This window comes from Gymnodraco acuticeps, unplaced genomic scaffold (genome assembly GCF_902827175.1).
Source record: "Gymnodraco acuticeps unplaced genomic scaffold, fGymAcu1.1, whole genome shotgun sequence".
Lineage (NCBI taxonomy): Eukaryota > Metazoa > Chordata > Actinopteri > Perciformes > Bathydraconidae > Gymnodraco > Gymnodraco acuticeps.
This window is the reverse complement of record NW_022990875.1, coordinates 77,882-102,764: the sequence shown is the minus strand read 5'-3', so window position 1 is coordinate 102,764 and position 24,883 is coordinate 77,882. Positions and strand designations below refer to the sequence as shown.

Sequence of the window (24,883 nt, the reverse complement as noted above, 5' to 3'; positions counted from 1 at the left end):
GCCAAATCAGCTAATTCATGTCTCAGCTGTGAGTGAATAGAAATGACAATAAATACACATGTAAAACGAAAAAAGCTGTTCTTGCTGACAGACATTAAATCCGTCTCTCAGGGAAGGAAATTCCTGGGGGCATTTTACATCCATGGGCTATGGCGTCAGCGTGTGTCAATCGATTTCCGGGTCAAGTGATCGAGAAGAGAGGAGTCGAGGAGGTACATTGGGGCTCAATTCGAAACCGCACCCTACACCGTACCCCTACGCACTTCCACTCCGTTTAGGCGTTCGCGTGGAGGGTTCTCCACATTAAGTTCCGTTCCAATCAAACAAGTGGTTAATGGGAGTGGGTTGTCAAGCTCTCTAACAGTCAGTCTGCAAAAAAGGAAGCCTCATTCAGCTGTGAGTGTGACTACAGACGGATTGGGTAGGGGTCGGTTCGGAATTGTGCCGTAGTTTCCGGAAGCAAACGTTCAGCCGACCAGCGTCGGTTTTGTCAGTCACTACCTGATCTGCAGCCCTGCACATGTGTGAGACTCGACTGTTTCTCGTCAGAGAAATACACATGGTAATTGTAACAAAGTGGAAAACAGAAAACTACACCTTGAACACCGTGCATTCGTTCTGGGGAATCTAGAGGTGAACACATGCTGTGTTACTATATGAACGTAATGTTTTAAGGGCATGTTGTGTTTTCCCCCCTTTTAATCCAACTCCCAAACTAAGCGTTATGCTGACCTGGAATAGTAGCTAACGTTAGCAAGCAACTATGGCAAGTCATGTGGTTCTTGTTTTGTTTTTTTTATAGAAAATGTCTGCGGCTAAAGTGAAGATGCGAGGGAAGAAGATGAGGAACCAGCCCTCCAGTGTTCAGTATGTGGAGAGCGGCACACAGAACGGTACTGTGCCTTCTGTTGGATCTGCGCTTCTGCTTCTTTGTTGTTTGTGTCATACTGTATCCGCTGTATTCACTTCTCTTTATCTCCATGACCTCGTCTCTTGTTGATGCATGATCAGCTTTTTACAGTGTCAGCAAATCAGTATCCTGTAAGATAAACAGTAATTTATTCATGTCTCTGCCGAGCTCTGTTTCTTTTACTTGAATATGAATGGTCAGCGCTCCTAGGCACTGCTTTTACTGTCTGTGGGGGCAGAGTTGATCTAAATGCAGTAATGCTGTTCTGAGCAACATTCATGGTCTAATAAACTCGCGGCTCTTGGTAAGATGTACTGTGGGCTTCTGTGTTGTAACAATAGTTTACCCCAGCGTGACAGTTGGGTGGTTTGAGATACTTAATAATCTAAGAAATCAAAACAATAATCCAATGTGCTAATGTTGCGTAAGTATGATGATAACAAAAGGAATATTATAGGTATACAAAATAAATTGGTCACTTTTTAAGTTGAAACCAGATTTTGTGTTTTTATCATGCTTTATAAACACATTTTAAACTCCTCAAGCTATAACAAAATATTTGCCTCCAGACAAGCGTCTGGCAGTTGTCTGACATTATTGTTAATCCAGCCATGGACATATTCAACATTTTACATGGTGGCCTTGAACTGATAAAATAATTGTCTTCCCTAAGGTGGCGGTGGTGATGAGGGTCCATCTAGCATCCATCCCTCTACAAAAAGGCAGACAAACACCCACCAACGGGGTGGATGGGTCCGTGGACACCAGAAAGATGGTGGGGGCTACTCTAGGGAAATGCCCAATTACATCACAGGTAAAGACAATGTCCTACTCTCATAATTTATAAACACATTTTACTTTTATATCCATAACGCTGCTGTTTTGCAACCCTGTTGCTTTCCGATTGGCCTTTATATAAATATGGTATTAAGTGGAAGTAAGGACACTGCAAATTCACTGTCAGATTAATACCATTTTAAAATGTAGTGTCTCCACCCTTCCCCCTGCTCCCATCCTTACTCAGCTGGAGCTTTTGCCAGGGCCAGGGCGGAAGAGGTAAGCACCATGCTTAAAGCCGTCACCAAGACAACGGGCAGCTGCCATGTGTTTGGAGCCCTGCCTAAACACATGAGGAGAAGGGCCATGAGCCACAACACCAAGCGCCTCCCTTGCAGACTGAGAGAGGTGGCTAACAGAATGGTAAAGCAAAAATATTCCCTTTTTAATCTTCTACATAACATTTTCTGTCTCTTTTTTTCATAGACTATCCATCTCTGAGTACAGTGACATTTCTGTTTCTTTCCTCCTCCAGCGGGAAAGGAGCCTACAGGCCGGCCCCAAGAAGAAGAAGGAACAGGCAAAGAGGAAGAGCCGCAAGGCGCGTCGCCGCCACGGAAATCTGCTGCTGGAGTTCAACCGCCGCCAGAGAAAGAACATCTGGCTGGAAACGCACATTTGGCACGCCAAGCGCTTCCACATGGTTAAAAAGTGGGGATACTGCCTTGGGAACAAGCCCACCTACAAATGCTACCGCTCTTGTCACAGGGCAATGAGCGGCCACTGCCTGCTACAGGTAACCCTTACTGAAATGGAGGGCGTGTTGTTTTTTTTTCTAACAAAATTAGGATTGTAATCAACAGGATTTCACTGCCATTTTAAATATTTGGAATTTGTTGTTTTTGTTAACGTAGGACCTATCTTACTATTGCTGCATAGAGCTTCGGGGAGAGGAAGAAAAGCTGCTGGCTTCTCTCTCACAACTGACCGGCAAGGAGACCGGTGAGACTAGCCTTAGTCCCACAAATTTCATTTTTGGTTTTTACTATATGCTCCAAAATACTGTGGATATGGTTTTAATCTTCCACATGAATTCTTCTTTTTTGAGTTTGGAGTGGTAATCTGTGTACTGTTAATTAACACCCAATCTGATCAAAGTAGTTTATTGTTATTGATTTAATTACAATGTTAAAAGCATTTGGTTTACTTCAGGTCCCACCTTTGCTGCAGCACTGTGTCTATCAGGGCGCAGACAGGGCAGTGTGGTGGTGTACAGAGCAGGACAGTACCCCACGCAGCCCCTGGGCCCTGTCACCTTCCTCTGGAGACCCCGTTCACAGGAATTAACCAACAGGCAGCTGTGGATCTGGGCTCATCCCACTATTAAACAGGTTTGGTGGTTGACAATGAGTTAAAAATGCAATCTGTAGTGAAAGGTTTCTTTTGGTTGCTATGATCATTACTGGAGTTAAACCTTGTCTCCCATTCACTGTGTGCTCCTTTTAAGGACCTTCTTCTGGAGTTACAAATGGTGTGCCAGTGTTGTGACCCTGTGGTTCCTCCAGTGGTAACACCTGCTGAGGTTTTTCCCACCCTACAATTGGAGCCAAAGCCTGAGAAGACCTCCGATGCCAAGCAGATTACTGAAACCAAGAGAAAGCGAAAATGTAAGGATGCCAGTGGACCTCCTGCCAAGAAGATTCTTGGAGATGGAACCAGATCTCCCAGCACCCCGGTGACCTGGAATTCCAGCTCAAATCGAATAGTTATAAGGTTAGTGTAGTTCGTATAGAAGGTAATTAAGATGTATACATACAATTTGGCTTGGATGTATTATTTTCACTCAAAAGTATTGATATATTTGAGTTTTTACTTGTGGTTCTGTTGCAGTGATCTCACAATGGAAATAGTTCGCTATCGCCTGATTGGACCACAGTCCTTTTCTGTTCTGGCGGAAACCATGGAAGCAGCTACGGTCTGTAATGTAAGAATTATAGTCTTGGGATCATGGAAAGCAGAAAGCCTCTTAACTGTTCTCGCATTTAACTCCAAACAACTATGTTTTTTTTTCTTTAAGGAAATAAATATATCCAAGCCCTCTCACCTCTGGTGGCCTGAGCAATGCAAAAGCGAGAGCAAGATGAACCTGCATCAACAACAAACTCATGTCTTTCATATACTAAAAGGTGTATTGATATTTTTTATTTTCACACAATCAAAATACAGTTGTTTTTTACGACATAGTAATACATTTATTGCCATCTGGTTAGGTATGTGTGTGCGCATGTTCATCTCACCATGACTGTATAATTCATCCAGGCATCTTTTCGACTGGAGAGCTGCCCTCAGGCACAGTGCTGGGTCTGACTGTAGATGACCCCAGGCTGACTTTACCAACAAAGAAGGTTAAAGCTTTGCCCTGTGTAAGGCCTGCACAAGGTAAAATCTGACCTATCAGACACTGGAGGAGGGTGGGCACTTTATTTACACATACACATGGTTATAAGACATGCAATCACAATTCATCTCCCCAGACTGGAATCATAGCCTCTATTTTTCTTATGTGGACTAAGTCATACAGCGTGCAGATGCATGAAATGTTCCTTTTTATATATGCAAGCAGAAACCTTAGCCTTAAATAAGGCGTCTCTGTAGTTTAGGTAGAATCAGTCTGTTGTTGTGGTCATGAGGTTGCTTCAGTGAGTACACATCTGGTTCTGTGCTCCGGGGGGCCTCTGCCTGGCCATGCAGATGTTCCAGGTTCGAATCCTGGCAGGACCCTGTACTCCAAATACACCCTCAGTGACACACAACAGCTGATTCGCTGACAAAAAAGGGGTTTCTTTCAACTGCGCTGTTTTTTTGTTTATAGTTTGCTTGTTTCAAATGTACAACAATATTAGACCAAAGGAAATCCAGTCAAGAAAAAAAAAAAGAAGCAAATTACATTACATTGATTCTTTATGTCCATGCTTCCACACTTCCTTGTTTACTTTCGCCCACATTATATTAAGAGCGTTCAGTAGAGCACCTTTTCTTTCTTTACTTACACCTCTTCTCATGCCAAATGGCTAGATCGAATAAAAATGTTTTGTTTTTATACAAATTTTGTTTTTAGATAACTTCACATAAAAAAAACTACAAAAGAAAATGCACAAATAATAAAGAAACATGGGCCAATTAAGGCTCTAAGCATGTTGTGATGATGTATGACCAAAACTACGTTAAATCTGTTTTCATAATTGTGACGGGTGAGGGTACACTGAATAATTTTGTATTGCCTTATACATTACAAATATTCTCAGCCCAGTTAATTTTGAACAATTATGTTTTGTTTTTCAGTTACAAAAGCTTGAGAACTTCTGGGATACAGGAACATAATGTCTCTTCAATTAGCACTAACCAAGAGCGGGATTAGCAAAAGCAGGACTGCAAGGATAATATGGCACGGCTTGAACTAACCAGGGTTATCTGTAACTTGTTATGACAGTTTGATTAAATTCCTTATGATATGTAAAACCTGTAAAAGCCACTGGGATAATTGGTAGGATAACAAGTTTTTTTTCTTCAAAGATTTTAAATCCTATACAATTTGAAAAGGAATGTCTGAAAGCACTGCAAAAGCATTTTCTCTCAAATCCCATCTCTACCAGACTCTGTACTATAATAAGATATTGTCATTAGATTTAAGCTTAGCAAGACCTGCATACATGAGGATGCAACAATAAATGAACTTATATTTAGGACTGTTACCTTACTGCCTGGCAAAAAAATGGCTGGCCCACTTTCTGGTGAAAACAAAGAATTGGCCCCAAGCAGGAAAATAATGTTTTATTATACCTTAAAGATGCTGTGTTTTGTATTGCAAGTCAACAAGGAAAATATCCAAAGTTCCGATTTATATATACTTGAAAAAACAATAAAAGAAGAAGAGATCTGTGGCAGATTGTAATCAATGGGACCCGGTCAGTCAATACTTGTATATGTATGGGAAATGCAGCTATAATGCTAATAAGGTTAAAATCAAATGCAGAGTAAACATTTGTAGTGTTCAAAGTAAAACTGGTGAATATATATTAACTGCATTAGAATATAAAACACTGACAAGCAAAGAAAAATCCCAGTTTCAGTGTTAGCTGCTGCCTGCCACTCGTCCACTCGTATGACAGGACATCCATCCTCTATAGTTTTTAATTTAAGTATATATCTTGTATTTGAGTTCCTTGTAGATCAAAAATGGTACGGTATTCTTACTTTTTTGATTTGATTAACGAAAACCTCAGAATCTGTATTTACCGGCAGTCACATCGCGGCTAATGTTTTCACCCAAAAAGGGTTGACCATGACGTAGACGGAAAGTACCCGGATGGGTTTTTTTCATCTATAAATCAGTCAAAAAGAGCTTCATATGTCCTTCTCACACTTATGATGATGCTGGTCATAGAGGATTGTGCCATGTCTGTGTATGTGTTTGTTTCAGAGATGGACGAGAAGAGGAGGGAGCTGATGTTGCAAGGAGTTCCTGAACTCTGCTGTCAGAGTGACTTGTGGGAGCAGTCGGTCCGCAGCAACGTCGCTGATAACAAAACATCCGAACAGGTTGTCCATCATTTTGTTAATAGCAGAAATGTAATGCAGTACTTTCCAGTCTCTCAGTTATTTACCTTGCATCTGTAACTCTGGAAGCACAGATAATCGCATAGGTTGGTCATTTCTCAAGCATTTTCTTCGCATTTCCTTCAGGAGTTGAACCGTATGAGGAACGAGGTGCTGGTTCCGGGCTCCAGGCTGAGCCCAACCCCTCCGCAGGGCAGAGTCCCCATCCTGCTGGTTCAACAGCCTGGCAAGCAGGTGGGAAATGAGATGAGCTCCTGGGGGGCTGGATGGGACCTACTGCTTCCCAAAGGATGGGGCATGGCCTTCTGGGTCCCATTGGTAGGTAGCATGAACAGTGGATGTATTTGATTACATTTAACAACAATGAAATGCAGTTTGTATTCAACCAGAAAGTGTAACAAGTAATAATGTGCATTAACCTCTTAAACCCGGCCCCCCCGATACCGGGCGGAAAAACACGTCACTGCAGGAGACAGCGTCTGGCGGCTTCTTAATATTTAAAAACCTATGAATGTCTTATACTCAAATAACGGGAAAAAACTCAGCAACCTAATGATATGAGCCATTTTTACCGAAACAAAACACAAGTCTCACAAGAAGCGTTAGCATTAGCCCTTAGTGAAAACAGGCTGATGCTACTTCCGGTGCTAACTAGCAAAAACGATCTTTAAAACTTAATATTTTCTGCACAAACTACATATCACAGATTATTTTTATATAAGTATCATCACTGTAGGACACAAACTCACTGAGCGAGCAGCCAGAACAGAGCAAGAAAACAACAACAGTGTTCTAAAGCATAACAATAATGATGTCTTACTGTTGCTGTTTTGTGATCAAAATTCGTGTTCAAGGGAATAAAAACGCTGCTCAAGGTTAATCCAATGTCTCTTAGTCACTTTAGAATTGTTCCTGATAATCCATCATTACATTCATGGCCGCATCGTAGGTATAAAGTTTTGCAGTCCGGGGTTTGGCTTTCTCACGTGCTGTTTACGCGAGCCTCTCTCTCCTTGAAGTGACGGCCCGTCCACACAGCGGCGTGCGTTGAAGCTTCCAACGCTTCTGCCCATTCACTTTGAATGGGGTGACGTCACTTTTAGCCGAACTGCATTTTGGGAAGCGACGTGGAGCGTTGCTGGCGTAGCTGGCGTCAAAAGTTGAGCAATGTTCAACTTTTGACGCCTCGACGGAGGCGTCAGCCAATTAAATCCCGTTTATTCAAATCTGCCAGTACAATCGCTAGCCAATCAAACCGCGTGTATGCTGGGAGAGACTACGCAGGTCATTTCCTCATATTCCAAAAAATTGAGGGAAAATTCATTGTAGCGGTAGTGAATCACCCGGTGCTGTATGATCAGTCTCTGTTCATCTACCGGGATACAAACCGGAGGAGCGAGGCATGGAGGGAGGAGGCAGAGACAGTGGGTGAATCTGGTAGGTTTTCGCCTGTTTGGGGATTTTATATCCAGTTTACTTCGTTTTAACATTGCTATTGCTTTGTATGTCGGGGGCGGGAGATTCATGTGATTGGTTGTTGGTCGTGTTGCTCGCAAAAAATCCCCAAGCTTCAGATACGCCCACCTCCAAGCGTCAACGCACGCTGCTGTGTGGACGCTCCGGAAGTGTTTAGCGGCGTTTACTAACTCCCCCTCGATTCTATTGGCTCCAAAGTTTCAAAAAAGGTGTCAATCACCCAAATCGACCAATGGGTTCCAGAGATAGGATCCTGCGTAGTATGAATAATGCCAGCAGCGGCTGCTTTACGCACAGACGGAGCAGAAGCAGCCGCACAACCGCTCCAGCACAGCAGCAACGAACACAACACAGCGAAGCGACAACACAGCGAACAGAGACAACAGCAGGCAACCCTGATTAGGAACTTCAGGAAAGGTATGTACTCTCTCTGTTTGTATCTATTAGTTGTGTATTTGGTGTAATCTATAGTAATTCCACACTCGTAAAATACAAAATGGACGCCGCTTTGTTGTTGTAGCGTTATCTTTCCGTGAGAAACTAAAACAATGGCAACATCATGTTGGTGAACGTATAAATAGATTAATTGTATTTCGTGACTATAACACGGCAGTATATAAATAAAGCTGTATTGTATATCAACCCAGTATATATATATATATATATATACTGTTATTCCACACAAGCCAAATGGATGCTGTTTTGTAGTTCTACAGACTAACAGCAGTTTATAAATAAAGCTGTATTGTATATCAGTCTATATATATACTATAGCGTGTGTAAAATAACAGTATACATATATATATATATATATATACTATAGCGTGTGTGAAATAACATTTTCCACATATATATATATATATATATATGTAGGCTATACGGTTATTTCACACACGCTATAGTGTATATATATATATATGAAATAACAGTATACACACATATATATGTATACTGTTATTTCACACACGCTAAATGGAGGAATTATTTCTGATTTGAGTTACATTTTTGAAAGAATAAGCCAGTGAAGTAATCAAAGTAATTGTTTTTTCCACATTTGTTTTCACAGTGATGAAGACAAGTATTAAATGGCTTCTGGATCACAGCCATCAACATCTGCCTCATCCGAGCTACGACGTGCATCAGATCAGCATACAGTTGCCCCAGAGCCATCAACATCCAAGCTACGCCGCCGGACGTCTGCACCAGTACTAACTCAGCCTCCCTCTGCATCTTCTGATTCAGTGGACAGACTGTCAGGAGGAAAGTGAAACGGGCTGGTGTGTGGAAGACTAAGGTTGTTACCGTTCCTGACGCTGTGGTGGACTACAACAGAAGCATGGGCTGCGTGGATGTGTCTGATGCTTTGATTGGGTACTACAGTGTTCACCACAAAACCATGAAATGGTACAAGACCTTTTTTTTACCATTTTCTGGACATTGCAGTGGTGAACAGCTTCCTTCTCCACAAGGAGCTGCACAAGATGAGGGGTGACCCCGGCAGGACGAAGCCACACACCCAGAAGTCCTTCAGGGAGCAGCTTGCTGCAGACGTGAGGGGTGAAGTCCCTGCAGCAGCACCACCACCACTCCCCCCCCATCATCATTCGTATGCATTCCCAAGTATTATGGGGAAGATGCCACCGCGCTCAGGAGGTGCTCTGATGCTGGCAACACAACGGTGAAGACCTATCTACTGCACTAAGTGCCTGGTGCCTCAATTCAAAAACACTAAACACATTCAGGTTGTGTACATTTTTTCTTTTTTGCCAGTATTTACAAAAAAAATGCTTGTGGTGTTATTTTGGTTTTAGTGTCGTTTTTTTGTGTTATTTTTGAAATAAATCTGCTCAAGACAAGAGACAAGTGTTTCCTAATTGTTATTGTGTAAGTAAACCTTCCTATAAGTGTTAGTCGGGTGATAAACATGTAAGGGCTATGGCAAAGTCCACACACAGACACACACACACCATTTACATACAAAAAAAATGTAATTTAAAAATAATTTTTTTTTTTTTTAAAAACACTTGTATTTGGATGGAATGATTACCTGTAGTGATAATAAAATGATTTTTACAGTATGGTACCTGAAAAAGGTGAAATGGCACTGATGGTATCCAAATGTGCCCAAATGTGCCCAAAGGTCCGCCTGGACTACTTTTAGCTAAACCTCTCTAAAAAGGTCAAATTTAACTTGTTTTGCCTCAATCTTGATACAGGGTACTTATTATATGTTATACTTTGGATTCCTAAAGCTTTTAGTCTACTATCCCATCATTCAAGGGTAATTTTCACTATAAGTAATGTTTTTTTTTTAGGCGGGGGTAAGAATTTACCTTTTTTTACTATGTTCCATCTGAATTTACTCTGACTGAGAAATATCTATATTGATTCTGAGACTTCTACATCCAACTCACAGGTGTAACCTTGCTTTGAAAAAAGAAATTATTCATATAACCCTTTTAGAAGTTAAGTTATAGTCATTTGTTTTGGGCATAGCATTTTCGAGCCTGAAACCTTAAAAACAGGCTCAGGGCTTAAGAGGTTAAGGGTTACAAAATATTTACATAACAAAGAATGTTGGAGTAATGTACATAAATGTATCAGTATCTTTAGATAAGGTTAAGATTTATAATTGTATACATATAAGGTGCAGGGTTTAGGCATATATAGGGATAGGTACCGAGCCCCGGTATTAAACAGGCCCCGGGGCTGAATTATTAAAGACCGTGGTACCGTTAAGCTCCGAAGTTATCGGTCTTTTTATCGGTACTGGAGACATGTAAAAAATATGTCATATGTATTATTGCTACACAAACATTATATTGCAGTTTTAGTTTTGCCAACTCCGTTTCTAATACGCAAAAAGTCTGCAAAATGCGTCTATGATTATTTTTGATCTTTCCAATCCAGGCGAGAGATCTCTCTCTCCCCCGCCTGCTTGCGAGGGGGCGGGGCAGTTTACACACACGCAGCTGCTACATGCAGCAACACACACACACGGAGGAGATGGCGGAGAGAACGCGGTGTGGTTAAACTTTACCCAACTCGATGTGGACAATGCTCGTTACCAAAAGTGCAATAAGAGTTTAGCATGTAAGGGCGGTAACACGAGTAATTTGTCGAAACATTTCGCAAAAGTGCACCACATTCAGACGGAGAAATGCACCGTTTTCAACTGTCTTTCTAGTAGCTCTGTAGCCCCATCCACGAGTAATGTTTCCATGTCAGGTATTATGTATGCTTGCAGCAACACAGAGAGTTAACTACATTATACAAACATGGGTTAATGATTAGAGGTAACTGAGTTATTTAGTTTGTTAAAGTTTCAGCTATTCTGTTTACAGTTCTGTCTTCAGATTATTTAATACGATTTGTTAAAACTATGTTGTTTCTTCTGATGTGAAATATTATGTTTAGTTAGTTTACCTTTTTTTTCTCCAAAAGAACCGATAAAAGTACCGTTAAAAGGCCGGATCGATAAGCGGTATCGATAAAAGTAGTAGTAGTACCGTTAAAACCTTAATGATACCCATCCCTAGGCATATCATTAAATACAGTTGTAATGAATATTAAATACAGATGTGATAGTAATACCAGACATTGTAAATGTGTTACAAGAAGTGAATTTTCCCTGATTGTGAGGTGCTGTGGGTTGGAGCCCCATGACATTCAAAGGGGAGTGTGGTGGTGGGCTTGTACTAATTGACTCATGGATTTGAGGACCCTGGCTAGTTCTGAGTTTGAAAGTTCAGAAGGGTTATGGAGTTGTGGAAAAAACTGTTGCGTAAAACTGCCGTGATGTCATCTTCAATGCGAACCACAACCAACATCAGCTGTTAGCACTCTCACCCTCATATCTGTTCAGAAACTCGACAAAAGTTAAGCAAGTACAAACCACAGACTGTCTGTGTCATGGCGAATACAGTCGCTGGTTTATTTATGTCTGTAGGCCGTTGTTGTGAGTGTGGACGGTCGGAGCATATACTGCGTTAGCTTAGCCTGGTCGATCCGATCTCCATTCAGAAAACACGCATTTTAAAAGGTTTTTCGCTTGCCGTCTGTCTGCAGACTTGTCAAAGCATTAATGCATGGTTTTTACTAACCAGTGTCAGTATGTTGTTGCTTCGGCATCATTTTGAAACGTGTATTACAATTAAATCACAGTAAAATATGTTCATTTTGTTGTAGTTGTAGCCCCTGAGCCAGCGATTTGCTCTGACCATTCAGCAGTCGAGTGTTTACGTCACTAGTTTAGCATATTCAGCCCGGTAAGAACCTCGATGTTGGAGGGCCAGAAAAAAGGTGAAAAAGTAGCCCTGAGCCGGAACTACCCCTAGTGGAAAAGCAACACAAAAAAAAGCGCCATTAGGGTCCTGTCCCTGTCCCCCAGTCTGTGGTTTGGATGTGAGGGACCTTTGATGACGCTGTGAGCACATCGCAGACACCTTGTACGATGGAGGTCAGCGATGGCAGGTAGTGGGACACCGATGATGTGTTGAACTGTTGCAGGGCCTTCTTGTCAGCTAAAGAGCAGCTGCCATACCACACCGAGATGCAGCTGGTAAGAACGCTCTCGATGGTGCAGCGGTAAAAGTTATTCTGTATTTGAAGAGACAGGTGGGCTTTTTTAGCCCCCTTAAAAAGTACAGGTGTTGTTGTGCCTTTTTAAACAAGGCTGGATGTTTTTGAAAGACCAAATGAGATCATCACAGAGATGGACATGCAGGAATTTGAAGATTGAGCCAAGTTATACCTCAGATGTGAATACAGGGTGCGTCTGCAGCCTTTGGGCTTTCAGTAGTCCACAATGAGCTCTTTGGTGTTAATGATGTTGAGGCCAAGGTTGTTGTCAGCGCACCATTTTGTAAGAAGCTGGACCTCCTCCCTGTAGGCCGACTTGTCGCTGATAAGGCCTACAACAGTGGTCATCTAACTTAATGCTGGCGTTGGAGTCATGCACAGGAGAGCATAGGGGCTCTATTTTACGCTCCTCACACCATCGCTGGAATCCTAGCCACTTCGGCCTGTAACAGGCTGTGGTGGATCCCGCTCTAGCTGCCTGGATAGACTGAATAACACTATCAGACAATCCACCCTGTCTTAGCCTGTCCCTCTCAGGAGCCAAGCCTGGAGAGGTTGGCCCAGAGTGGGTAACGCCCTGATTGCACCTGCCTCTTGAGACATCGCCCCCCAGAACTGGGGAATCGCCCAGGGCTGGCCCACCTTCATCTGCGTCATCTCTGAGTACCACAGAGCCCCGACGCGGTCCGGCGCTACTAGGATGATTGACAGACGTTCTCGCCTCACCCTCAGGAGAGGGAGAATGAGACCCAGCGGTGGAAAGGCGTAGAGCAGCTTCCTTGGCCATGGCTCGTGTGCAAACGCGTCCACCCCCAAGGGCGGGTCGTCGCTCAGAGCCATGGAGAACCACAGGGCACAGTGGCTGTTGCGCCGGCTGGCAAATAGATCCACCTCTGCTGTCCCGAACCAGGCCCAGATCTGCTTCACCACCTCCGAGTGAAGCGCCCACTCGCCTGGCAGGGGTCCGCCCCTTGACATGAGGTTGGCCCTCTTGTTCTCCAGACCCAGAATGTGGAGGGCTCTCAGAGATAACACCACCTCTGAAGCCCATAACCACAGTTTCTCCGCTGTGGTCAACAAAGCGGTGGAGCGGACTCCGCCCTGCCTGTTGATATATGCCGCTGTGGTCGCTCCTGACCATTACATGTCTTCCCCCAAATTAAGGGTTTGAAATGCTGCAGTGTTTCCCCTAGGATGGAGTCATAGCAGCGGTGCTAAGGCACCTGGGCCCAGCATAATGTGAGCGCGGAGCTCCCTTCCCTTCTCCAAGGTGACTGGCTCAGAGACAGTACTACCCAGCCTGACGCATTGAGTACGGTCGGTTAGATAACTCTGAAACCAGCAAATAGAATTATGACCGAAACGAGACATCAACATAACATTAGACATAATGTGGTGATCTACAGTGTCAAATGCTTTGGCTAGGTCAATAAACAATGCAACACAAACAGATTTTTTATCCAAAGCAGCCTTAATATCGTCTAAGACTTTCAGACTGGCAGTCACAGTACTGTGCTTTGATCTGAATCCAGATTGCATAGGGTTAAAGATGTTGTGTGAATTTAAAAAAAGTTTTAGCTGAGTAGAAACTAGGGACTCAAGAATATTTGATAACACAGAAAGATTTGAGATAGGACGAAAGTCATTCAACTCCGTGGGATCACCAGCTTTCAAGAGGGGCGATACCAGAGCTTGCTTCCACACAGCTGGCAGTGTGTGAGTGGACAGGGAGAGATTACAAATATCAGTTACTGGTTGTGCTATAATCTGAGCTGCAATTTTTAAAAATAATGGGTCGAGGCCGTCAGGCCCGGCAGACTTAGGATCAAGTAATCAAAAACAGGGGAGTTCATCTCTTGACTAGGGCTGTGAGTACGACCATTAAGTCATGACTTTGCTCATCAAAAATGTGACCAGCCTTTTTGAAGTGAGCATTGAAAGCATTAGACATACCATCTGAATCTGAAATAAAAGAATCACTGAACTTCAGTTTTTATGGGAAACTTGAAACCTTCTTGTTCTGAAGTGATTTAATTGTTTTCCAGAATTTAGAATGGTCATTAAAACAATCAGTGGTTAAGCTCAGATAGTAATCAGCTTTAGCTTTTTTAATAAGGGCTGAACATTTATTTCTGAGGACACGAACAAGAAGCCAGTCATCACTAGTGTTAGACTTTCTAGCTAAGGACCATTGCTTATTTCGATCATGAATTAGATCAGATAATTCTCTAGTAAACCATGGAGTGTTCCTATTCGTAACTCTGAATTTTCTAAGGGGGGCATGTCTATTAATAATCGATAAAAAGTGATCAATACAAAATTGGATTGCAACATCGACGGATGGAATTAACGCTATGAAGTGCCATTTAACCGCCGCCAGATCGTGTAGGAAAGCCTGCTCAGAGAAGTGTTTGAAGCTTTGAAGCAGCGCCTGAGCACAATAAAGCCCTTGGCTTTGGGCAACTTAGTGCTCCTAACGCAAGCAATAGTGCAATGGTCGCTGATATCATTAGGAAAAACACCAACAGACACATACTTATGAGCTGCATTTGTTAGAATGACATCTATAAGGGTATCGTTATTGGGTTTGGCAGGGTTTATTCTAGTGGGACTATCAATAAGCTGAGTTAAGTTCAAAGAATCACAAACCTGCTTAAACTGTGAAGATTTATCACTCAACCAGTCCCAATTTAAATCACCCAATAATATGATTTCAGAAGAAAACGTAGTCTGACAGGAGAGCTCTCCTCCACCCTGGTTGTAGAAACATCTACTTCTTATATCCGTTAGCACAGCTAGCACCAGATTCTAATAACAACAGCGCCGGTACCGGTGTGCCCTCTCTCCATCGTACAGGGCAAATGAAAAGTGTAACCGGGGTGAAAAGGGTGTTACATTTACTTAATTATTACCAAAAATCGGCCCTGCCAGTACAGACAGTGGCAATGTCTCAAGATTTAGCAAAAATACACCTTTTATTGAACATACAGCAACACAAATACTACAAATCCACATAATAATAAAACATGAAAAAGGTTCGCCACTTATTATTATTTTAATAAAAAAAGGGTACCTGGCTGTACCTGGCTGGTGCCCCCTAGCAGCGGCCGCTATTTGTATATAGGGGAAACACTGCTGGAGGACCAACACTACTGCCCGTAGCTCTAGGAGGTTGCTGTGTCGTGTTTCTGTTAGAGACCAGCGCCCACCTATAGCTCTCCCCTGGCAGGTCCCTCCCCATCCTGTTCCGGATGCGTCCGTGAACACTGTGATGTAGGAGGTCACCCGTCCCAGTGGAGACCCCCTCCGGAGGTGATCCGTGGACCCCAGAACCGGAGGTTGCCCTCCACTGAGGGGGGGATGGTCACCAGACGCCGTTTGTGCCTCTTGGGATCAAAACGCAGGCTGGAGAACCACCTCTGCAGGCGGCGCATATGTAGTAACCCGAGTGGGACCACAACGTGAGCAGCCGCCATGAGACCCAGAGTCTGCATGATAGTCAAAGCTGTCACTGTTGCCCCCTGTCGCAGTCTGCAAACTGCCCGAAGCAAGGATGCCTGTCTGCTCTCTGACATGGTGGCGTGTAGCCTGCCTGCATCGAGCACCACTCCTAAATACAACGCCTGTTGGTGAGGTATGGGGGTGTTCTTCTTCCAATTGATCGCAAAGCCCAACTTGGTTAGGTGTAGGATCAATTGGGCTGTGTAAAACATTGCCCGTTCCCTGGACCTGGCCATGACTATGAGGTCGTCCAGATAAAAGAAAACTCATGCCACGGGCGCGCAGCGGTTGGCCACACATTTGCTGAACGTGCGTGGGGACAGGGAGTAGCCGAACGGTAGTCTGTTGTACTCGTAGACTACACCCTGGAAGGCAAAACGCAAATACTTTCTATGTTTCGGAGCAATCTCGACATGAAAGTAAGCGTTCAGGTCGATGGTTGCACCAGTCCCAGTAACTGTTTTATAGTTAACATCTGGAATTTTCTGCGTACAATGTGGAGATTCAGGCTGCGAAGATCCAGAATGGGATCTGAATTCACCCGTCTTCTTGGGAACCAGGAAGTACAGAGAATAGTGCCCCTCCTCTCTGCCTTGAGTGCGCACAGCAGACACAGCCTGTTTTTGCACCAGGGCCTGAACCTCTGCCGAGAGGAAACCTATCTCCCCTCGAGATGATAGCTTTGCCTCTCTTATGCCTGTGAATGGAGGAGGGATGCTGCAAAACTGGAGTGAATAACCCAGTCTCAGCGTCCTGTCCATCCACTCCGTTAACACACAGCTGCACTTCCATTCACCATAGCACTGCGTTAGGGGATGTGCAATCAGCAGTGGGGCCCCAGCGATAAAGCTGTGGTACTCTCTGGTGACCTGTCCCGCCGCAAAACTTCCCGCGAAGGGAAGCTCTGCCCATGGGGGGTCGACACAGAAAGGGCAGACTCTCTACTGAGGTCCTTGAACGCACCGCGGCGCGCGCACACTCCGCCATGAAGCATTCACCCAAACAGTGAAATGCATCAAGCTGAGTTTTTACACTCTGCGTTTTATCACTCTCACCCGCGCATGGCCGCTAGCTTCTTCCTTTACTGGAGTTACAACCGGGGCAGCGAGTGGGGAATCTGTACGGTCAACATTATGTGGCAGTGTGGGTGTGTGGAAAGAAAAGACACCTGCTGAGGGGTAATCAGCGACACTCCCAACACGCCAAGATTACTGGCCGCCGCCGCCATCTGCGCTCCGAGCCTGAACATCTTATCCAGATGCTCAAGCATTTCACGGTCACGCGGCAGCATTTCACAGCCACTGGAGAGGTTGGCCCAGAGTGGGTAACGCCCTGATTGCACCTGCCTCTTGAGACATCGCCCCCCAGAACTGGGGAAGCGCCCAGGGCTGGCCCACCTTCGTCTGTGTCATCTCTGAGTACCACGGAGCCCTGACGCGATCCGGCGCTACTAGGATGATTGACAGACGTTCTCGCCTCACTCTCCCCAGGAGAGGGAGAATGAGACGCAGCGGTAGAAAGGCGTAGAGCAGCTTCCTTGGCCATGGCTCGTGTGCAAACGCGTCCACCCCCAAGGGCGGGTCGTCGCTCAGAGCCATGGAGAACCACAGGGCACAGTGTCCGAGTGGCCCTGCACCCTGAGGATTCCAGCCCATGTTGCCACTGGAGCCTTCGTCCTCAGTGGCTGTCGCCACGTCGCCTCCATATACCGCCAGATGTCTGGCAGGGGGGGCAAAACGAAGGCCGGCTGCAGTCCAGTAGAGGGCGGAGCCTTTGAGAGATATAGCTGTGGTTACGGCATCCTCAGTTGACCTATTGGGATGCAAACTGATTAGGCTATAGTGTGGAAGTAGCAAAGTACCCGAATATTCGTTCGTTGGCCAACTATTGGGGTTTCAATTTCATTATTCGGATATACGTTCTTTTTTTTTTTTATTCCTAAATTTATGCTATCAATAAAGGCGAATTGCCATATTCTTATACTATATTTATACTTTTGAATTGCACTGTTAAAATGCGGAAATATATACAATCTCAGCCTGTGCTCCTGACATCGCTTTCACTCAGTCACGAACGTGAACGTCACGCTTCACCTTGCTTCACCTCGTTTCACACACCTGAACACAAAATGCCAAAGACTCCAGCTGTGTGGGACCATTTTAAATTGGACGACGATAAGAAGAAGGCAGTGTGCCAAATATACGACAAGAAACTGGCCTACCACGGTGGCACAACAACTCTGAAAAGTCACCGGATGCTGTAAGTACTAGCCTAGCTTAGCGTAGCTGTTGTCAAGTTGCCATGATGAAGCTGCTTTATCTGCCGTTCAAACAGTAACGTTACACATGATAAAAACGTGCACTTACTTTGCTTGGAAATAAATATAAATCTTATAAGTATAAATCGTAATAGTATGCTCTTTCTGCGCTTCTGCTTAACAGCGTGTTGTCTGGTGTCTCGGATTCGGAGCGTGTTATGAAACCTTTTGGAAAATGTTTTTTTATTAAAAAAAAAGTAATTCTCTCCGTTCCGAATATTCTAATATTCGCTGCTGATTACTACCGAATATCCGGAGCCCGAAGAATGGTATTCAGGACAGCCCTATGTGGAAGCAGGGTTTCCGTTAGCCGGTACCGGTTTTTAGCTGGTAAAATGTATTAAAAACCGGTCAATTCAAAATGTCCGGTAATATTTAGGAGCTCTGATCGGTTGGCCGCCGATCATTATCAGCCGATATTCACTCTTAATAGTTTGATCGGTGCTCTCTATAAAGGCCGATCAGGAGAGCTGGATCTGATTGATATGTACATAAACGCGAGTGAAGTATAACGCGAGAGAGAGAGAGATCAGATAAGCTGCTGGTGTCTCTGACGGAGACAAGCAGCGCTGCTTGATCACCTGAAGCCCCGCCCACTGTTTAGCGAGCTGCATGAGAAACTGACGGGCTGTCAGGAGAGAGAGGGAGGGAGAGAGGAAAAAGAGAGGCTTTCTCCCGTGTTATTATCCAAAGTTAATGTAAGCTTTTGAATAATGTACTTTATCTACTATAAGTAGTTTGTTTGAATGTAATAATTATGATGTTTGTGGAAGCGCATAATTTATTGAAAAATGAATCTGAACTTTTCGACCTTTACGATTTATAAACTGAAGCAATATAAAAATGAGCCCCATTAACTGAGTTTTAAACATCAGCATATCCGGTCATAGTCCGGTAATTACCTGCTAACGGAAACTCTGCTACACAACTCTTATTATTATTATTGAAACCTGACCGGTAAGTTTCAAATTTGTCCGGTAAAATAAATTATTTCCGGACATTTGACCGGCAAGAACAAATCAGAGCAGAAACCCTGTGTGGAAGGTAGGCTGGACTTAAGTTTAGCCAGGACCAGTGTCCAGAAGCACTTGGCGATGATGGGGCTGAGTGTGACGGAATGAAAAACATTCAGACTCCCTGCAGCAGTTTTTTTGAGAACTGGTACAATAGTTTTCAACTGCGGGCACGTGGGGACAAAAACCTGGGCCAGTAAAGACCTCGGACAGCACATGCTTTGAGCACACTTCCAGCGAGGCCATCTGGAGCAGTGGTAGAGAGTCGGGTGGTCTGCTCTTTTGGTTTGGGGATGGCTTTGATGTTTGATACATTTAAAAGGCCCTCAGGTTTGCATCATTTATCAATTTCCCTATAATCCAGTGTTTATTCTTTTATGCCTTCTTTTTCTATCTGCTAGGTGTACAGAGGAGTTCGCATTGGAGGGCTGAATATGAGTCTGAAACACTCTCAGAATAAAGGAGCCCCACACTTTCCCCACGATTACCCAGACTGCCCTGCAGGTGTACGTTTTCAGGAGGAACAGGAGGCAGAGCTCTTGGCAAAGTTCAAAAGGTCAGCTTAAAACTGAGCAGGGAAGGAACCAAAAACATGAATATTGTATGTTTGAGTATTTGTATTTTTACGGAATTCAGCGGGAAAATCTTGTTCTGCCAAAGCTTACATGTATTTTGTATTGTATAGAAGGCTGATTTTTACTGATGGAACTGTTTCTAAAATGTAGTTTAATCATCCATTGCAGAGGCAAACTTGAGCTTAGGACCTTTACACTGTAAATGGGAAATGTTTCCTTTAACAAATCATAAAGTAAGGTGATAATTAGACTAGTGCTTGAACTAAATACACCTTGAAGTAGTTACAATATGACTATACAATCATCTGCTAGGTTAAGATAACATTCCCTTGCCTACACTCTGAATAAATGGAGAGCATGACATTGGATTAAAGTTTGATAGAGAGAAGCACTCCAAAGCTCTGACTAGGGATGGGTATCGTTTGAAATTGATCGATTCCGGTTCTGCTTATCGATTCCGGTTCTTATCGATTCCCCGTTTCAATTCCAAAATGGTAAAAGAAAGAGGTCAAACCTTTAGATAACAAATATATTTATTCTTTGAAGCTTTAACTGACATTTTTACAAATAAAAAATATACATGCAATACAAATGTATTGCACAATAGCTGTGCTTTATTTTAACTGAGCTATGCCTGTGGCAAGCTATTAACAGGCATTACACTGTGCCTTGTCTTTTTTAGTGTAGTGGAGCCTCACTTTAGAGCGTTTTACGCGATCCATCTTTGCTGTAATGAAGTGACTGAGCTTGTGAACTGTCTACGGCAGAGCAGAGGGAGCCTCGCTGCGGGGCAACTGTGGACCTCTGTCGCCTGTCAGCGCAACTTACATGATGCCATTTAAAAAAATTAAGGGCGGTGCCGGCTAATCGTTCTGTCATTTCTCCAGAACTCACAGACCGGGCGCAGATGGACCCGGTGAAATACAGGGTCTACCGCATTTAGGAACCGTTAAGCAGAACCGAAATTGTGTATTTTGTATGGGTACCCGGTACCCGACATTTTGTTATCGGTTCTCATCTGGAACCGAGTTTCGGTTCCCAACCCTAGCTCTGACCCCAGTAAATTCCCATTATGCACATTTCCCAGACTGCGTGCTTCTTTTTCAATACTTCTGTGGCCGTGTAGCACTCATGGCTGACAGGGGTTTAACCTTCTGACCTCTCCTGTAGACGTCCACCCGCCAAAAGAACCAATTATATTAAACATGGCTGTCTGGCTCCGTTCTGTTGCCCGTGGCAACAGCTGTCCGAGGAGTGTGAGCTTATCACGACGGAAGGAGAAGAAGAGAGGAGAGGAGAGTGCCAGAGCACAACAGAGGCTGACACAGTGATGGAGGAGATGACATCATATGGAGAAATCGCTGAGACAAAGCCTCTGAGCCGAGTCGTTGTACTTAGGTAAGTGTTTGTCTTTACCTTCCCTTTATTCATGTTTGTGACATTCATTGAAGATTTACTATTTTTCTGAATCCTCTCCCCTATTGTGAACATGAACTCAAGTCAGTATTGACTCAACGCACATCCACTGCAGTTCTACACCAAGCTGCAGGGACGTGCACAGACATTTGGAGAGGCTATTGCTCTAAACTGGAAAAAGGGCCTCCCCCCGAAAAAAAACACAAGACCTTTTGAAAATTGTAACTTGTTTTTAATGTAAAAGAAACCAAACAATTATTACATCAACTAAATGGAACAGTAATTCACATCTCATAACAAAATAAGCTAAGGAGACTACTTGCATTCGGTGACTTGATTTTAAAAATGAAAACCAGGGAAATGTTTTGTTTTGCGGTCCATATCTCATTAAAATATCTAATGTTAGTAACTATTAAAGACAAAATGGGGACAATTCTGTTCTAATGTAGTTTGACCATTGTAACTGCCCCTCTGGAGAGAGCGAGAGTTTGTTTAGTATGGCTGTGCAGTCCAGACATACTGATAAAATAGGGCCTCTAACTAATTAGCTTAAATAAACTCACTAATTGATGAAACCAATTCAATATGCATTGTTCTTATTCTTATCATTCTTTATGAGCACAGTAACGGTAAGGTATCCAATTACTTATTTATTTAGTATTCCATAACTTAATAACAGATGGTCAAACTAAAGTGGTAGAGACATGGCAGGAATCCCACAATGAAGCGGGATAGGGCGATCAAGAAAAGAGAGCGAGCGGCCCCGTTGAGGGAGTTTACAGATGAAAAGACACAGAAAGACAGAAGCACAACAACATGTATATTTAGGTGTTTTTTTGTAAATAACCAACGGTATCAAGAGTAAGTAAAGTCCCCTGGTTTTATACCCTAACTGCCATGAGACAACTCAAAATCAAGTTTCCAAAATCCGACACTGAGGTGGTCTTTAATGCACTGGCAGATGACAGCGCTGACAAAGTGTGTTTCCCGCAGCGAGACGCTACAATACTAATTGTAGCCTTATCATGTTGATTTGGCCACAACAGAAAAAAGAAAAACAAACTCGCTCTCTCCAGAGGGGCAGGTCAGCCAAAAAGGCCAAACGGCTTTTTATCCATTTATCCTCATGAAACCATCACACCAGTCTTGAGTAATGAAAGACTATATGAGAAATACATTGGATTGCTTTTCACTGTCCATTGGTTGCCTTTTTGCTTTCAGTATTATAATTAATATATATATTAATAATCCTTTAGGGAGCTTTACAATGTTTCTTTTTGAATATGAATCACTTTTTACAAATGGATATTGATTGTTTTGTATGCTTCTTAGGAACAGAAAGTCACTGAGGCTGCTCTCTGGTTGGTGCAGAGCCACGACATCTAAAGGTCAAAAGTCATGCCGTGTTGGGGAGCTGCCACCTCTGGACCGATCAGCCATGACGGTGTTTCTCACTGCACATAGGATGAGTCTGGTGTGGGTGCGTCTTTCAGTACTGTGCAAGGGCAAACCAGAGCTCCATGCCATGGTGTGTGTGCCAACAGCAGAAGACCTGAATCTTCTGAAGAAAAAGTGTGGCAGCAGTGGCCCCCAGGAGCCCCCGCACAGAGACCACTTTAAAAGCAGTGTTCGACGCAGAAAAAAGGAGCCCAAGAAAGCTGCTCAATCATCTTGGTGTTCTGATAACATTCAGGGCAAAGAGTCAGTCTTTTCCACTGAACCAAACCCCACCACATCTGTTGTCCTCAATTCCTCATCCTCTGACATCATTCTCGGGCTGTGGCCAGACCCTCTGCCGAGCATCACCTCTAACTGCTCCCGGGTGACTCTGGGCTGGGTCACCCAGGGCGACTTCTCCCTGTCTGCAGGCTGCGGGGAGGCCCTGGGTTTCGTCAGCGTTACTGCTCTTCTCAAAACCCTCTTCAACCAGCCGATGGAACACAGAGGAGTGTTGCTGCTGCGCAACCCCACATCTCTGCACTACCGCTTTGCAAAAATCAACATAGAGGTCTGATAGAAACATCTGGGCCCATGCAGAACTGTAATTCCCATCTGAATTCTTGGGTATTGGAACAACTCAAGATATATGTCATTAATTTGCATGATTTTTCATCCCCCAATGCCTCTGTCTGAGGGACGCACCACACAGGTTAAAACAAGTGTTTTCTTTTAGCAACAGGTTTCCAAATGAATCGAAGTAAGGCTTATTTCACACCTTCTATATTCATGCTAATGATCCCAGGAGTATTAATGTTGATGGTATGTGTGCACATACATTTTTTTGTGCGTCAAATGCATGGGTTTGAATTTTGGAAAAGTGTCCCTTTCTGTTTGAGAAGCCTTGGTTAAAAAGGTTTAGTTCGAATATAAGCTAATAAAATATCCTGCACATAACAGACGTTGTTATTTTGGGGTAATTACTGTCCACATTCCCACTTTGTAAGAACATACAGTTTTACGGCACACTCAATAATTGAAATATGCATTATGTTATCAGAAGTAAATGCTATGATCATGCAATATTTTTATAGTTGCATTGCATGAGCACTGGTTTTCCACTCGTCCCATAATGTGTAGGTGGCAGATAAGAGTTTTGTTGCTTGGCAACACTAAAGTTTAGCAGTTAGGAATGCAGTCTGAAATGTTCTGTTTCTACTTCTTGGAAACAGGTTTCAGAGTCTTGCATGCTCAAGTTTTCCCACACACCTGCTAGCTATGTGTGAGCAACTTTAATTAATATAACTAATACTGAACTTCTTATGTTTGTCCTTTTATTCACTTCACCCCAGATCATCATGACGCACTCATAGTTGCCTGGTCATTTAAGGTCCCCAACCATTGGAGGGCAGTAGTGTTCCTAATTTCACTTATGTTATGAAATGGACACACTATTGAACCATCAGATGTTGTCCTTGTTTATTGACAACAGATCCCAAATAGGCAGATTTATACAATTGATTTCAATATATACATGTGATTTATTTTATAAATACAATGTACTTGCTAGAAGGGAATTTGATGTTGCACTCTGATTCACCACAATGAGATAATACTCTTCAGCTACTGTTAATTGTGCTGGTATAACTGTTAACTCAAGAGATGTCTCTGATATTTAAAGAGGCAATTTTTAAAGACAAATGTGGCCATCAATATGCCACTCAGCTATTGTTTGAATTGATGCCTACCATTTAATTTTCGAAAGAGATATTTTTCAAGTTCACAGGAAAAATTATTCACACACAAATCCACCAACATTACACTCCCAACAGATGGTGCTGGTCCTATGCATCGTCTGATTGGCCAGCTCTGTTGCACATGAGTTTGGCAGCCAGCGGTCCGTATGTCTGCGCCTCGGGCTGCACTCTGTCTGTGTGACTTCTCCCTGTGAAGGTGGACAGCACACACATTAGACCCTGCTGCAGTCGGATAGATCCAGGGTTGCTGCTTGCTAATCAATGCACCATGCTCAATGCAAATAGGTAGGTATGTAACATACCATCATTTGAAGAGAGCTGATTAAAAATGTATCAGAAACTTACGAGGAATCTTATCCATTGAGATACAATTGGGATTTTGTAGCTTTATTTTTGGCCTGTTTCGGGCGATCAGGAAAACTCCAAGGAAAGACAGAAGACAACTGGAAGATAATTTTTAGATACAATCTTACAACAAATACCACATTTAAATAGGTGGCAAGAAC

At 43.4% G+C, this 24,883-nt stretch overlaps 2 protein-coding genes across 4 annotated transcripts in view; one reads left to right on the top strand and one right to left on the bottom strand.

Annotated features, from left to right (window-relative positions):
* The first annotated feature begins 387 nt into the window (after positions 1-387).
* On the top strand, positions 388-23,577 carry pop1 (POP1 homolog, ribonuclease P/MRP subunit). 3 transcript variants are annotated; one of them, XM_034233388.1, is made up of 16 exons: positions 388-562; positions 803-893; positions 1,584-1,724; positions 1,935-2,110; positions 2,223-2,483; positions 2,602-2,689; positions 2,900-3,078; positions 3,195-3,460; positions 3,578-3,662; positions 3,765-3,873; positions 4,007-4,126; positions 6,168-6,286; positions 6,431-6,622; positions 19,594-19,748; positions 20,938-21,165; positions 22,516-23,577. In XM_034233388.1, the coding sequence occupies exons 1-16, from the start codon at positions 521-523 to the stop codon at positions 23,195-23,197; spliced, it is 2,934 nt and encodes a 977-aa protein (XP_034089279.1). In that variant the 5' UTR covers positions 388-520; the 3' UTR covers positions 23,198-23,577. The 3 variants fall into 3 exon arrangements, with proteins under 3 accessions (XP_034089279.1, XP_034089278.1, XP_034089280.1); XM_034233387.1 differs by having other exon boundaries at positions 3,578-3,671; XM_034233389.1 differs by having other exon boundaries at positions 455-633; positions 3,578-3,671.
* Positions 23,578-23,637: 60 nt separating this feature from the next.
* Positions 23,638-24,883, bottom strand: part of LOC117557512 (NIPA-like protein 2) — a gene marked incomplete at its 5' end in the record, with an annotated part of 73,638 nt that continues 72,392 nt past the window's right edge. Inside the window, 2 exon segments of the mRNA XM_034233390.1 lie at positions 23,638-24,565; positions 24,723-24,820. Coding sequence (XP_034089281.1) covers positions 24,465-24,565; positions 24,723-24,820 — 199 coding nt within the window.